Source organism: Exophiala xenobiotica (genome assembly GCF_000835505.1).
Source record: "Exophiala xenobiotica strain CBS 118157 unplaced genomic scaffold supercont1.3, whole genome shotgun sequence".
In the NCBI taxonomy this organism is placed as follows: domain Eukaryota; kingdom Fungi; phylum Ascomycota; class Eurotiomycetes; order Chaetothyriales; family Herpotrichiellaceae; genus Exophiala; species Exophiala xenobiotica.
This window is the reverse complement of record NW_013562492.1, coordinates 3532673-3547142: the sequence shown is the minus strand read 5'-3', so window position 1 is coordinate 3547142 and position 14470 is coordinate 3532673. Positions and strand designations below refer to the sequence as shown.

At 53.8% G+C, this 14470-nt stretch overlaps 4 protein-coding genes across 5 annotated transcripts; 2 read left to right on the top strand and 2 right to left on the bottom strand.

Annotated features, from left to right (window-relative positions):
- The first annotated feature begins 53 nt into the window (after positions 1–53).
- PV05_05559 lies at positions 54–2237 on the top strand. Of its 2 annotated transcripts, none has more exons than XM_013462077.1 (7): positions 54–207; positions 264–333; positions 393–503; positions 572–692; positions 751–1358; positions 1419–1552; positions 1711–2237. In XM_013462077.1, the coding sequence occupies exons 2-7, from the start codon at positions 289–291 to the stop codon at positions 1715–1717; spliced, it is 1026 nt and encodes a 341-aa protein (XP_013317531.1). In that variant the 5' UTR covers positions 54–207; positions 264–288; the 3' UTR covers positions 1718–2237. The 2 variants fall into 2 exon arrangements, with proteins under 2 accessions (XP_013317531.1, XP_013317532.1); XM_013462078.1 differs by having other exon boundaries at positions 1602–2237.
- PV05_05558 (uncharacterized protein) lies at positions 67–3288 on the bottom strand. The gene is made up of 2 exons (XM_013462076.1): positions 2510–3288; positions 67–2227 (listed from the first exon to the last, which is right to left on the bottom strand). Exons 1-2 carry the CDS (start codon positions 3035–3037, stop codon positions 2006–2008), a joined length of 750 nt encoding a protein of 249 aa, XP_013317530.1. The 5' UTR covers positions 3038–3288; the 3' UTR covers positions 67–2005.
- Positions 3289–3476: 188 nt separating this feature from the next.
- On the bottom strand, positions 3477–9560 carry PV05_05557 (uncharacterized protein). Its single transcript, XM_013462075.1, has 2 exons — positions 9408–9560; positions 3477–9360 (listed from the first exon to the last, which is right to left on the bottom strand). The coding sequence occupies exon 2, from the start codon at positions 9334–9336 to the stop codon at positions 3670–3672; it is 5667 nt and encodes a 1888-aa protein (XP_013317529.1). The 5' UTR covers positions 9337–9360; positions 9408–9560; the 3' UTR covers positions 3477–3669.
- Positions 9561–9778: 218 nt separating this feature from the next.
- PV05_05556 (uncharacterized protein) lies at positions 9779–13856 on the top strand. Its single transcript, XM_013462074.1, has one exon. It carries the CDS (start codon positions 10020–10022, stop codon positions 13728–13730), a length of 3711 nt encoding a protein of 1236 aa, XP_013317528.1. The 5' UTR covers positions 9779–10019; the 3' UTR covers positions 13731–13856.
- The last annotated feature ends 614 nt before the right edge of the window (positions 13857–14470 follow it).

Sequence of the window (14470 nt, the reverse complement as noted above, 5' to 3'; positions counted from 1 at the left end):
GGTTGCTGGCACCCAGCACCCAGCACCCATTTGCATTGAATTTGATGCGAGGACATGGAACTAGCTTGGCCGGGACCTTTCCCATTGCATATGTGTACATTAAGTCAGACCGCTTTGCTTTTGTTGACTTTCCTCACATCTTCTTTGCGATTTCTCTGAATACTGCTCCTTTTCCACATCTCATTCACAGGTTCAAACGTCCTCAAGGTAACAAACAGACTCCGAGCTCAGCACAACAACACCGCATCTAACCTGCATCACAGTCGATTTACCCCTCACTCTCCCATCATGGTCAAGGCCGTTGTTCTGGGTGCCGCTGGTGGCATTGGCCAGGTATGTACGACTAAGAAGATGTCGTTCCTTACCTAGGTAGAGAGACTGACAGGATACAGCCACTGTCTCTTCTTTGCAAGATTTCCCCTCTTATCGACGAACTCTCACTCTTCGATGTGGTCAACACACCAGGTGTCGCAGCCGACCTGTCACACATCTCCTCAGTCGCTGTATGCTTCTCCTCCTCTCCCTTCGACCGTCCCAGCAGCCCCAAGACAATTCTGACATCATAGCACAGACTGTAGGTGGCTTCGTCGCTGCCAAGGGCGACTTCAAGGGCGAGAAGCAAGAGACGGAAGATGCGAAGAAAGAAGCTTTGACTGGTGCAGACATTGTCATCATTCCAGCTGGCGTTCCTCGTACGGTCTAATTCTGACACTGAGCTCACCGGAGCAAGAAACTGACGAGACTTCCCAGGAAAACCCGGCATGACAAGAGACGACCTCTTCAAGACCAATGCTGGTATCGTCAAGGACCTCATCGTTGCTTGCACCAAGTACTGTCCCAAGGCCATGATCTGCGTCATCTCAAACCCTGTCAACTCCACCGTCCCAATCGCCGCCGAAGTGTTGAAGGAGGCTGGCTGCTTCGATCCCAAGAGACTCTTCGGTGTTACGACCCTTGATGTCGTCCGTGCTCAGACATTCGTTGGAGACATCACTGGCGAGAAGGACCCCCGCAAGCTCGCTATCCCGGTTGTTGGTGGCCACTCTGGCAACACCATCGTTCCTCTGTTCAGCCAAGCCAAGCCATCCGTTAACATCCCCAGCGACAAGCTTGATGCGTTAGTGAACCGTGTCCAATTCGGAGGTGACGAGGTTGTCAAGGCCAAGGATGGCGCCGGTTCCGCAACTCTTTCCATGGCATATGCTGGCTTCAGATTCGCCGAGTCTCTGATCAAAGCAGCCAAGGGTGAGAAGGGCATCGTCGAGCCAACATTCGTCTACCTGCCTGGTGTCGAAGGTGGTGATGCCATTGCCAAGGCAACTGGCTGTGATTACTTCTCCGTCCCCGTTGAACTCGGCGTAAGCGTCACCCATATTTCACTGTTCCCCGTCCTCTTAGCTCATACTAACTGTCCACAGCCCAACGGAGCCGAGAAAGCCATCAACATCCTCGACAGCGCCAATGATTACGAGAAGAAACTCCTCGAAGAAGCCATCAAGGGTCTCAAGACCAACATCGAAGCCGGCATCAGTTTCGTCAAGAACCCACCCAAGTACGTGCACCTTCTTTTGTCCGTTATCACTCGCCTGACATCTTCGTAGGTAGGACGTGAGCGACTTCTACCCCAGAACGAGCCTGCCTGCCATGCCGGTTTTTTCGAATATGAGCGATCAATATACGCCATAAGAAACTGACCAGGGTCTGGAGCAGGTTATGAACAGCATATCATGCAGAAACGGAATGTGTCATTCGAGTCGACTGATGCCATAGCTTTCAGAACTGCAGACATCCCACAGAGATTGCGTAGACAAAATCAATCCGCGTTTCATGCAATATTTGAGATTCTTAATCGGCCGTCAAGGCCGTATAATCCTGGTCCAGAACAGAATGTTCCCGGGCGTTGGCCTCCTTCCCTGACCGACTGTGACGCGGTTCTGTTGTCGGGGTAAGGCCGGCGTGCTCTGATTGGTGTATCTCTGGGGTGGTTGTATAGCTCGGGGGGTTGTTATGTCTTGGTCGGGATTGTCTTGATCTGGAACGACGCGCTCGGCAACTCTGTCGTCTCGGCTTGGACAGTAGCTTTGATACCCAGACTCGATAGAACCCCTCTGATGATTCCGCAGGGGAAGTACAAATGCGGTTGCGCCCTGACGATGGCTTCGGCATGTGTAGTCATGCTCATTCGAGCGAACGGGCGGAATTTGCTATCTGTCAAGACAAAGACACCCTGTAAGACATGTATACCAGTCAGCACATCATTTCCTCTTCTTGTCACATGTGTAAGCTCAAGTCTGCATCCAATATCCAATGGACTACTGCAAAGCTCCGAATGTCCCTTTCGGCTGCCCGCCAATGAACAAACAGACAGACGACACGGACAGGGTAGAAACCCCAATCGTGGACTTGAACAACATATAGTGTTGTCGTATCCTGTGCCCAATGCTTCGTGCAGAGTGCAACCGGAGGCAGTCACAGGGAGAGGGAGGGAGGGAGAGGAAAACCACGTTACCCTATGGTTTGTCTTCAGGTTATCAATCTGCTTCTTAAAAACGACCGTCCACACGTCCTTGCACAGAAACTTGATCACATCGAGATGGTCCGTGAACCGGGGTCTGTCGCGCGAGAACCGTTCCGATAGACCCTCGCCGACACGGAAGCCCAGACGTTCAAGCCGGACGTAGACGCTATCCCGGAATATCGTGGTGCTGGGGAGACCGTCTGCCGCCAACGCCAGTGGGGTAGATGTTGCATTTGCGCCTGCTCCCTCCGGAGCTGCGCCCGAGATGCTTGCTGTTTGTGCGGAGGTGCCGCTGGCGACGGCACGCTTGACTGCCGTGGAGGAGGAAGAGGAGGATGATGATGATGTAGGACCAGTAGCGTTGTTACCGTGGCCGTCAAGGCTCGCTTCGAAGGCCCGGGCCATGCGTTCGGCGAGCGGGACGAGTTCGATGAGGAGCAGGTCGAAGCAGGAGACGTTCACGAGAGGGCTGTTTGGGTCGGTAAGGGCGTCGGTCGTGGAAAATTGTGCGGCGGCCATGGTTGCGAGGATGGGTATTGGACTTTTGTCGTCGCGCTTACTGCCACGTACGAGTGGGAGACTGCGGACCTGAGGTGGGTATGGCCGAGAGGAGGATTTGGGTCAAGGAGGGCTTTCGTTCGCATAGCGTAGATTCGTAAAGCTGAGGTGGTGTATTATTGCTGCTGAAGAGCAGCGGACGGCGTGTATATTCCTATCATGCTCGGTAGCCACGGTGTTTGGCTGTCCCTGTCGTGGTGCTGGCATTCAATAAGGAGGAGCACTTGACATGGGAAATAATGTTCGCAGCCTCGTTGGATCGGAATATGGATCGCAGGTAGTCACGTGCTTTTCTAAACGAGGCTGAGGAGTCAAGTCTGCTGTCCTTGCTGGGGCATGTAATGAATGTCAGAACCAACGATAAGAAGAGCATAGAGCCGTCTATAGGAGGACGTAGAGTGTCAGAATATTACAATGCATTATGCTATCCCACTATAAGCAAGAGCTTCCCGTTAAATCGCCCGCGATGCAAGGCAGGTAGCTCCTCTGCATTTCGAAGTGGTGGTTGACATGAACACATCCCCCGCTTGATTATTATACATTCAGTCAACATATAGTCGCCATATTCAAGACGTAACCTCTGTCCTCCGTGGCTATTTAGCCATGACATCCACGTAACGTCCTTTGCCCTTCTTGGCCCCTTTGGCACCGTGTTTTCTGGCTGTGGCTGGGCCAATAAGGTCATCAATGCTGCTAGCATTGCTTGCTGCGGTACCTGGTCGAGGAGGAGCAAGGCCAGGAGTCGAGCTCGGTCCTGGCGGTGGGGTGCCCGTACCACTTGGAGGACCAGACATACCAGGAAATGCTGGCGGCGCTCCTGGTCCACTTCCTGGCGTTCCTGATCTGCTGACAGGCCCTGACGGCGGACCCATGCTCATATTCGGCAAGCTTGGACTCGAGGTATGCCCGAGGCCTGGGGCCATAGGTGGTCCTCCTGAGCTACTTGGTGGTGCCGGAGTGCCGCCCATTCGTGGAGGGGGTGGTGTCGCCGTCTTTTTCGCCGCGTCGGGATTGTCAGGATTCACCCATTTGCCCAAGTCTTTGTCGTAATACAGCTTCATTTTCGATTCACCCAGTTTCGCCTTGTAGATTTTGGGCTCCGCACCTCCTCCTTTGCCAGCATCGAGTCCTTCAGCAGGCTTCTTGCCTCCAAGCCAACCGCCAAACCATGACGAAGATCTCTTGGATTGCGCCTTCTCTTTCTCACGCGCCGCGTCAGCCTCTGCTGCCGCACGGAAAGCCGCATCGGCGGCCGCATCGTTTGCACGCTTACGTGCAGCTTCATCGTCATCGCCAGAGACCTTGGGTCCTGAAGCTTGTGGTTGACTTGATATTCGAGGAAAGTCGTCGTCGTCATCGTCCATGAACGATTTCTTCTTGGGCCGTTCTTCCTCAGGCGAGCCGGGGTCGGGAACGTAAGGGATATAGCCGGACTCGGTCGGCGGTTCGTAGCCATAGGATTGTGTAGAAGGTCTGTCGTAACCAGTATCGGTATTTTCGTCATGCGGGGGAGGGAGCGGAGCTGGCTCGTGTTGAGCCAGGCCATAACCGCCATAAGGGCCGTGATCTTCATGATACTGGGTCGGCATCATTCCAGGGTTGTAAGCGAGGGATTGATGGCTTGCTTCTTCAGCCGGGGGAGTCGGAATATATGACTGATGGTTCATTTGGGGTGCATCCTCCGGAATTGAGTTGAAAGTGCTGTTCGGCACGTATGAAGATCTGGGAGGACTCTGAGGATAGGAAGTTGGAGGTGAGGCGGCGGCAAGAGCTTGATATGGATTTATGTAGGGCACTGCCTGAGCCTGCTGAAGCATATTCGTCGACTCAGGTTGACGATTGTTGTGAGAGTAAGAAGTAGAGGGCGGCGATCTTTGAGAATCAAGCGATGGCCGTGCCCTCGTAAGCTCTGACGAGGATCGGGCGGAGTGGATGCCATTGGGGGCGTATCTTGAGCTTGCTCCTGTCGCAGGCAAGCCTTGTGTAGACCCTCCGTATAGATCTGATTGTGACCCGGTTCGGCTGATGGACGGCGTGCTTGTAACATTGGCGAAAGGCCCGGTGTCGGCGTCCTTGCCTGAGCCCTTCGACTCGGCATCGCTGTCTTCGCCTGCCACAAAGCTGCTAAATTTGTTCCACATCGAACCAGACACTTTCTCGAGACTTGGCTTACCGAGCCATGAAGAAGAGCCTTGCATCGGAGTCTGTTTCAGGCGGTTTGACAGGTCGTCCAGCTCGGCAAAGAGCAACGAATGATGGTAGAGTGACATCTTTGTGTTCGACTTTAGGGTCGCTGCAATAGCGTCACAATATGCTTGTGCTTCCAATTTCTGCCCTCCATCGGCCAACACCTTCGCGCGCTGCAGCTTGTAAACAGACAGATGAGGCATGAAGGCGCTTAAAGCCCCTGTGGCCAAAACGCTTGTAGCAAACTCATAGATCTCGGTGAGCACAATAGCTTCCTGATCCCGGCCAAAATCGAATGGACATGTTTTATGGTTGGCTCCGAGTAAGACGACAGGTGTTTGTTCCTCGTCGCTACCACCAAAGATTACTGATTTTGCAGGATTTCTGGAGAAAAGGTAGCATATGTGAGCGGCTTCGATCCGTTTATAGTCTTCCAGAAGCTTGCCCAGTACTGCCAGAGCTTGGTGATCCCCTTGGCAACGGTTGTTTAGAATGAGACTCAGCGTTTCTCTCCAGCGGTTTAAGCCATCAAGAGCGTTCTTAGTAGGGCCGGCGCTGTCAACTTTGCTCACCATCTGTAATCCTGCACGAGCTGAAGGAGGGACGAGCTCGTCGATACTTTCCTCCAAGTTTCCGCCAAACACTTCATATAAAGCTGATAGTGACTCCGCGTTCTCCCCCACGGTCTTGACTTCCTGGCGGACAAATTCTCGCACAACTTGGCTCCAATATGAGCGCTCCATTGTCGAGGAAATGATCAAGGCATGCGACCAGAGTCGACTGTCCATGGCATGAAACACCGCAGCTTGTCGGTCACCGCTGAGCAAACGCTTTCGTAGAACTTCAACAGCCATTGGATCCACAGAGTCGGGGGGTGCGTTGGTACCAGATGGACGATAAATCCCAGAGGCTGCGTCATCTGCGCGATACTGAGTGGCTTCATTCTCGTCAAGCGCGTGGACTTCGGGAGCCAGAATGAGGTTGACAGTCTTCAAAGCTGGGCCATCAAGGACACCATCATGTTCGACCAGGGTCTTGACAATTCTCCAAAGCAATAGCTTCTCGTGGTGGCGTATGTTGTTGTTGGGCAGAGCTGGAGGGAATGTAGCGTCCGGCGGATTTGCCTCAAGTGCTGTTATATAGTCCGACATCCAGGCTAATAGATCTTTCTTCTTAGCTTTGGCACGCAACGGCCCCGGAAAGGTGTTGATGTTCTCTGATTGTGGAAGAATGTCCTTCACACTTCGCATCGAGACCTCGCCAGGAGTGGCTTTAATCTGAGGCCTTGCTGCACCGACAGCATACCTTGGGACATGCTTTGGGAAGGTGCTGACCACACAACCGCCAAAGCCGAACCTAAAGACGGGTGCACCTTTCCAGCGCTCTAGCGGGTCGAATTGAGCTTCGTCGATTGGACGCACAAATTCCAAATCGGGTGCGAATCCTCTAGCGCGGACATTGGGTCTGGATGGCGGCATGCTCTCCAACGCAGCTCTAGGTACTGTTGGCTGGCCGAATGCTGAGGCGGGTCGATTTGGCGCCTCGTGAACGTAAGGAGGAAAAGTTGCTTGAGGTCGCTGTTTAGAAGGTGACTGAGTCTGTGATCGGCGTGGAGGTGCCATCCGCTCGGACGTAGGAGGGTTAGCAGGAGAAGGATAGAAGTTGCCTTCAGTGGAACCAGGAATTTCAGGGGTAGCCACAGATTGTGATGGAATAGCGCCAGCAGCGGAAACTTGGCGATAAAGTCCACCTGCTCTCACACCTTGCGCGGGTGGCACAACATCGGCACTCCCCTCGATGGAACTCTTATGGTACGCAAGAGGGCTCGATGTCCGAGGCTGAAAAGGTAGAACAGGAGGAGGTGGCGCCGCGTGGGGAGTTGGTTGCGACGCATATCTCTGCGACATGGGTGGTGCAGCTTGCGCTGCAACTGGAGGTGGTGTTGGCTGAGAGACATACCTGTTGGTAGAGGTTGTGGATGGGGCGACTGGAGGAGGTACAGGAGAGTATCGAGGAGACGGACCCACGCGCGAGGCCGTAGATGTCGTCGGAGGGGCCGGAGAATACCTGCTGGTCGATCCAGCTAATGGAGCTGGTGGTTGAAGAGGCGCGTTGGCGTACGGGTCCAAGCGTACTGGGGCCTGCAATTGATACTGAGCGTACGGATCGGATGGTCGTGGTGGTGATGGCTGCGCTTGTGGAGGTGCCAACGGCGCACGAGGCGGACTCTGAGGGAGTAGTTGTGGCGGAGAAGCAACAATATTCTGCTGTGGTGTATATCGGCCATGTCCACTACCCGGTCGGGGCTTAGTCACAATAGGCAATTCTTCAAAAAAGCTTGAAGAGCCCGACTGTGGTCTGTCTGACTTTGAGGAAGGCGTTACTACTGAGGCGCTCCGGTTCTGCATTGTCGAGGCGGCAGCCGGAGGAGGTATGTCACCTGTCGCCAATGGCACAGTTGGGCTGAAAGGGGATTGCAGTGGTTTGTCGGACAAGCTGCTACTTCGCGGTGGTGGTGCAACAGGTTTCGATACTTGGACTGGTTGAGGGGCATGAGCTCTCTTCCTTGATTTGCTGATCTCCATGGGTAGATCATAAGGAGATTTGTAACCGTCTTTAGCCTGATCAACGAAGCTCTTCATCGACTGCGCAGCCGGTCTCTGCTGCATCTGCGATAGGAAAGAACTCATCGGCGCGAGCTCAGGTCGAGAGATACCGATGTTGTTATGTGTGGTACGTGCTGTTGGAGACAATTGCAGCATATCAGAAGTGGATGGTTGATGAGGTGCATACGGGTTGGCAGACATCTGTCTCTGCGGCTGGCTAGGAAGGCCCACAGGCGCGCTGCTTCCCACCTGAGAGCCTGGTACAATGGGCTTGTCCTCTGGTGAAGCTAATGATCCCTGCTGTAATGCAGCTTCGAAGGATGAGGGAGAACCAGGTTCGGAGTCTGGGAGGAGATCGTCGGCATCCTCGACCAGGAACTCATCATCGTCAAGTACAGCAGCCCAAGCAGCAGTATCAGGATCTTGTGTTTGAGCAGCTTCCGGAGCTTCATTTGTAGGAACGTTCCTGTCACCGCCTTCACTAGCCAATTGGTGGAAAAATGAAGACTCATCGGCCTCATGCGCATCAGGAGCTGCTGGAGACTCCGGTACTTCCCTTGCTGAGAACTCCATTGAGTCTAGTACTTGACTCGTAGACTTTCGGTCAAGTGACGGAACACCAGCACCCGAATCGGTGGTGCCATTGACATGGGAGAAGAAAGAGGTTTCTTCATCATCTTGTGCTGTGCTGAAAGGATTCGCTGCTGATTGCTGTTCTGCCTCGTTCTCGCCGATCGTGCGTGGTTTTTCAGCTTGTATCAGCGGTACGCCTTCGTCAAACCGCTGAGTGGCCTCATCAATTAAGGGCGACTGCTCCGATACGGTCCAAGAATGAGCATCCCGCGTTCCATCGCGCTCGTCATCCATCCATCCAAAATTCTGTGGCTCTGTTGGAACCTTCTCCTGCTCCTGCCTTCTGACATGTTCCACCTCAGCTGTCGGCTCCTGGGGTTCAGGCGTTCTCTGCACGAGACCATTCTCGTGACTGGACCCAGGGGTATCGGACGCCGAAAATTCCGGGAACGTTGTTGAACGGTGAACTCCTTCTAGGATGCGAGCAGAATCTTGACGTTTTATGCCCCAAGCGGGATCTAACCGCTCATCGTCATCGTCTGAGGGAAGTTCATCTCCTGCAAAGTTGGTGCCAGACTCCTTTTCTATTGCTCCGTTCGCAATCGGCTCTGGCGCAAAGGGGTGGTTGGTCAGTCCTTGTGACGCCTCACTGTAGCCCTGTTCAACGCCTTTCCCTGCTTTACTCTCCACAAAGCCCGTGGTCGGAGGTATAATATGCGATTCCTCATTCATAAAACCTGTCGGCAGATTCTCGACGGCATTCGGGGGTTCGATGCCATCGTGGAAGTCATGCGATTCGTCGAGGACTTCTGGACGCAAGGCTGGTAGCCAGTGGCCTGTTTGACCAGCATCGGAGGGTATAGAGTTGTGGTCTATATGGTTGGCAGACGCCATTCTGACCGTTCAACGAAATCGAGACTGCGTCAGGTCAGCAGGGGGCCCAGTTCAGGAAGCAAGCCACGTACACAGCTCAAGGATTCAGAGTGGTCAGGTAAACCGCGGAGACATGTCGGTAATCAGTAAATTGCTCACCAACACAACCGAAGGTCAATGCCTTGAAACATTTACTGAAGTAGTGATGGATGATACTGAAGACCAATTTGTTCTCGAGACATTCGCAGGCGCAGGTCGACGCGGAGAAAAAGGCACTGCGGAACCAAAGGCGCGGAACGGCCACTTTACCTTTACCGTAGCAGTTTAGCCTGGATACCCTGGACCACGTAACTAGAGGCCAGCGTGGGCTCCCTACCTAGGCCTAGTAGCCTAGTGAGCAAGTCATATTAGGGGCTCACCAGGCTGCACGGGGCTGTTACGTGCAGAGCCTCGTTCACATGCTGGCCAATTCAATACAATATCGTCAAGGCCACCATAATAATCCTCAAGTCCTTCGTTCTGTACGCCTCAACACTCTACAATGTTCGCTCACCTCTAGAACACGCCATCATCGCTACCCTCCCACTCTGTTCCCGTACTGATCAAACTTGTCCACATATGGTGTCTGACTGATCAACACACCACCCTGCATCGCCTCCGGGCCATCCACCTCTTGATCACATTAGCCATGATCCAGAGCCTACATGTCTCGGCCAAACACAGTGCATGCAGGAGGCGACATCGACTCGGCCTCCGAAGATGACCTTGACCTCGACGAACTCGATCCTGCGGCCACCGCCTTCCTAAATGGCTCACTCGGACATGCAAGCGAGGAATCCAAGCGGCGCCTTCAGGGCAAGACTGGAAACATTCCGCTTCAGAGACTGCAGAAATACGGTGGCAGCCGGCTATGGCGTTCCAAAGGAAGACAGAAAGGAGAATCAGCCGTAGATGAAGACACGGAAGCCCTGTTAAACAACTGGCCTGGACACTCACGTGGAAAGGGGCACATACGACGCTGGTCTGAAGAACGGGCTGGCTGGAATGTCCGCAACCAAAGACGGCAGAACAGCATCGGGCAAAATGATGCATCGCAAGCACGAGAGACTCCGTCGCGCAGACCGAGTCAGAGCATGCAGTTCCAAGAGTTTGTCAGGCAGGAGCTGGCCGATATGCGGGACAACAAACATGTCGACAACGCAGACTCTCGCGAGATTCAAGTCGGGCAGTCCCAGAAGAAGCGATTCCCTACCAACGTCGTCTCGAACGCCAAATATACCGCCTGGTCTTTCCTCCCCCGAACACTGTACAACGAGTTTTCTTTCTTCCTGAACATATATTTCCTGTTGGTTGCATTATCACAAATTATACCCTATCTGCGCATTGGTTACATGTCGACGTATATTGTCCCATTAGCGTGTGTTCTCACTATTACGATCGGAAAGGAGGCCGTCGACGACATTGCACGGAGACGGCGAGATGCCGAAGCAAACTCGGAGCTCTTCACTGTCGTGTCTTTTCCAGATGCTGCGCGACCACGGCAGCAAGGTGTTGTGGAGGTACAGAAACGATCTCGAGATATCAAGGTCGGAGATGTGTTGAAGCTGGAAAAGAATCAAAGAGTCCCTGCAGATGTGGTCATTCTCCAGAGCCATTTGACCGAGCTTCACAGCGAACTCACGACCAACGAGGCTGGGGATGGAGTCGCTTCAGCTTCAGATACTGGGGAAACGTTTATTCGAACAGACCAGCTTGACGGCGAGACGGATTGGAAACTCCGGCTACCTAGCCCTCTAAGCCAGAATCTCAAGTTGTCGGAATTGCAGCGCTTACAGATCACGGCTGGCGCACCCGACAAGCAGGTCAACCATTTTGTTGGAACGCTAGACCTTCGCTCGAACCAGAGCTCAGCGTATGACCCTCACCCCAGCGAGCAAGATCTTGTTCACGATGCGCCGGATAGTAGCAATCAAGATGAGCTTCATACGAATCGCAGCAGCTCGGCGCCTCTCACGATCGACAATACCGCTTGGGCAAATACTGTGCTAGCTTCAAGCACTACCACGTACTGCGTGGTCGTCTATACTGGCCGCCAAACACGATCAGCCCTCTCGACCTCTCCCTCAAGGTCCAAAACAGGCCTTCTGGAATTGGAAATCAACAATCTAACCAAGATCCTCTGCATTATGACCCTCACTCTCTCCATCGTCCTCGTCGCCCTCGAAGGTTTCGAGCCCTCCAACAAAAAGCCCTGGTACGTCGCGATAATGATCTACCTGATCCTTTTCTCGACCATCATCCCAATTAGTCTGCGTGTCAACCTCGACCTCGGCAAATCCGTCTACGCCAACTTCATCGAACACGACAAAGGCATTCCCGACACGGTCGTCCGCACGAGCACCATTCCCGAAGATCTCGGCCGCATAGAATACCTCCTCTCCGATAAAACAGGCACTCTTACTCAGAACGAGATGCTACTCAAAAAGATCCATGTCGGTACAGTCGCCTACTCGGGCGATGCTATGGAAGAAGTCGCAGCGTACATCGACCAGGCATTCTCATCCACCGACGACACAGACTCCCAAGGGGCTACCACCACCAAAACCCGCCGCGAAATCGGCGTGCGCGTACGCGACCTCATCCTTGCTCTGGCTCTCTGCCACAACGTCACACCTACGACCGATGAGGTGGACGGTGAAAGAGTTGTCTCCTATCAGGCCTCTTCGCCCGATGAGATCGCGATCGTCGAGTTCACTGAGAGCGTGGGCCTGCGCGTTCTACACCGCGACCGCGAGAATATTGTCCTGCAGTCTGTCAAGTCAGACCGGATCGTACTCCGCGCCGAAATCAAGGACATATTCCCCTTCACATCCGACAGCAAGCGCATGGGCATCATCGTTCAACTGTCTTCCGAGATTCCCGGCATTACGAGTATGGCTGGCGATGAACTCTGGTTCTTCCAGAAGGGCGCCGATACCGTAATGTCCAGCATCGTCGCGGCGAACGACTGGCTCGACGAGGAGACAGCCAACATGGCGCGCGAGGGTCTCCGGACACTGGTCGTTGGGCGCAAACGTCTCTCGCCATCTCAATACGCAGAATTTTCAAGCGCATACACAGATGCCAGTCTGGCTCTGCACGAGCGCGACGCCGGTATGGCATCTGTCGTGCAGGCCCATCTGGAGCACGATCTCGAACTTCTGGGCGTCACGGGTGTTGAGGACAGACTGCAGAAAGACGTCAAGCCTTCTCTCGAACTCCTGCGCAATGCGGGCGTGAAGATCTGGATGCTGACAGGCGACAAGATCGAGACGGCGCGCTGTGTGGCCGTGTCCGCTCGCCTTGTGGCCCGTGGCCAGCACATTCAGACGATGGCAAGATTGAAAACGAAGGCACAGGCAAAGGACGCGCTGGACTTGATGCGCAATCAGACGGAGTCATGTCTACTCATCGATGGCGAGACTTTAGCCCTCGTGCTCGCCCAATTCAGGCTGGACTTCATCACCATCGCGGTGCAGTTGCCAGCTGTGATTGCGTGTCGGTGCTCGCCGACGCAGAAAGCCGAGGTGGCACATCTTATTCGTAAACATACCAAGAAGCGCGTGTGCTGCATTGGCGACGGTGGGAATGATGTCAGCATGATCCAGGCCGCGGACGTGGGTATTGGAATTGTCGGCAAGGAGGGCCGACAGGCCTCGCTCGCGGCGGATTTCAGTATCACGCAATTCTGCCATTTGACGAAGTTACTCGTATGGCATGGGCGGAACAGTTACAAGCGTTCAGCGAAATTGGCGCAGTTCATCATCCATCGTGGACTTATCATCAGCGTGTGCCAGACAATGTACAACATTGCTGGACACTTCGATCCGAAAGGCCTTTTCAAAGACTGGCTGCTGGTCGGATATGCCACGGTATACACTATGGCGCCTGTCTTTTCGCTAGTGCTCGATCGTGATGTGGATGAGCAGCTGGCCAACTTGTACCCGGAGCTATACAAGGAGTTGAAGTCCGGTAAGAGCTTGAGTTATCAGACGTTCTTTACATGGGTTCTGGTCTCGGTCTACCAGGGGATCATAATTCAAGGCCTTACACAGCTTCTGGTGGGTGAAGTTGACGGTCCTCGCATGCTCAGCGTCAGTTTCACAGTTCTGGTGCTGAATGAGTTGATCATGGTGGCGGTGGCAGTCACCACGTGGCACCCGATTATGATCATATGTATCGTCGGAACAGCCACGCTGTATGCGGCCAGCGTACCCTTCCTAGGAGGCTATTTCGACTTGGCGTACGTTGCTAGCTGGAGTTGGGTCTGGAGGGTCGTTGCGGTCGGAGCCATCAGTCTTGTTCCTGTCTGGGGTGGCAAGGCCATTAAGCGCATGTGGAAGCCACCGAATTATCGCAAAGTGCAGGGGATATGAAGCGAGCTTTGGCCGCGTGTACGAATGAAATGCAACTGCAACTGTTTGATTAGCTTGCCGATTTCTAGATGTTCAATAGATCCATGCGTGTGGGCTTTCGCGGCAGGCAGTGGCTGCTGTCTTCAGTGCCGGACTGTTGGGTGTTGAGATTTACTGCATCCCATTCGGTACCATGAAGAGATCCCAGCGTTTTGTGCAACCTAGGAAGGCCTGCCATGACCTCGCTGGGTCATCAATCGAACGCCAGTGTGCCATTCGTGGGGAGAATCAGGCCATACAGGCCTCTTCCTTCCACATCATCACCTGGCTTGAGCGTTGCAAAGAGCAGTGTCTAACCGAGAGCGCACTCCTAACATACACATGGATGTCCCGCGGTCAGTTGCATCTGGGGTTTGAGCCAGGTTTATCCCTGTACAACCTGTCGTGTTTGACGTGCATTCTGACCAGGAAAGTCCGTTCCAGCAGCTTGGATCACCGCCCATGGTCCTGTCCGTTTTGTACAAGGTCAGATGCGATGTTTTCTCAATCGACACCCCTCTGTATACTCATAACTCTTGCTATGTGTTGTGCCAGCCATCGTTCTAGGTGGCATTGTACGTATGGAAGGCAGACGAGCAACGGCGGGACTTCCAACATGAATCGCATGGAACAGTAGCGTCTGTCACTGCAAGCAACCGAGTGAGGAGTGACGGAGTAGGTGGCAATCTGAAAGAAAAATAACTGGGCGCGTGGAGAGATGG

Coding starts and splice junctions, on each gene's coding strand:
- PV05_05559 (XM_013462077.1), top strand. CDS start 289: ATGGTCAAGGCCGTTGTTCTGGGTGCCGCTGGTGGCATTGGCCAG. Junction 334..392: donor CCGCTGGTGGCATTGGCCAG/GTATGTACGACT, acceptor GACAGGATACAG/CCACTGTCTCTTCTTTGCAA. Junction 1,359..1,418: donor CCGTCCCCGTTGAACTCGGC/GTAAGCGTCACC, acceptor AACTGTCCACAG/CCCAACGGAGCCGAGAAAGC.
- PV05_05558 (XM_013462076.1), bottom strand. CDS start 3,037: ATGGCCGCCGCACAATTTTCCACGACCGACGCCCTTACCGACCCAAAC. Junction 2,228..2,509: donor ACCTGAAGACAAACCATAGG/GTAACGTGGTTT, acceptor CATGTCTTACAG/GGTGTCTTTGTCTTGACAGA.
- PV05_05557 (XM_013462075.1), bottom strand. CDS start 9,336: ATGGCGTCTGCCAACCATATAGACCACAACTCTATACCCTCCGATGCT.
- PV05_05556 (XM_013462074.1), top strand. CDS start 10,020: ATGTCTCGGCCAAACACAGTGCATGCAGGAGGCGACATCGACTCGGCC.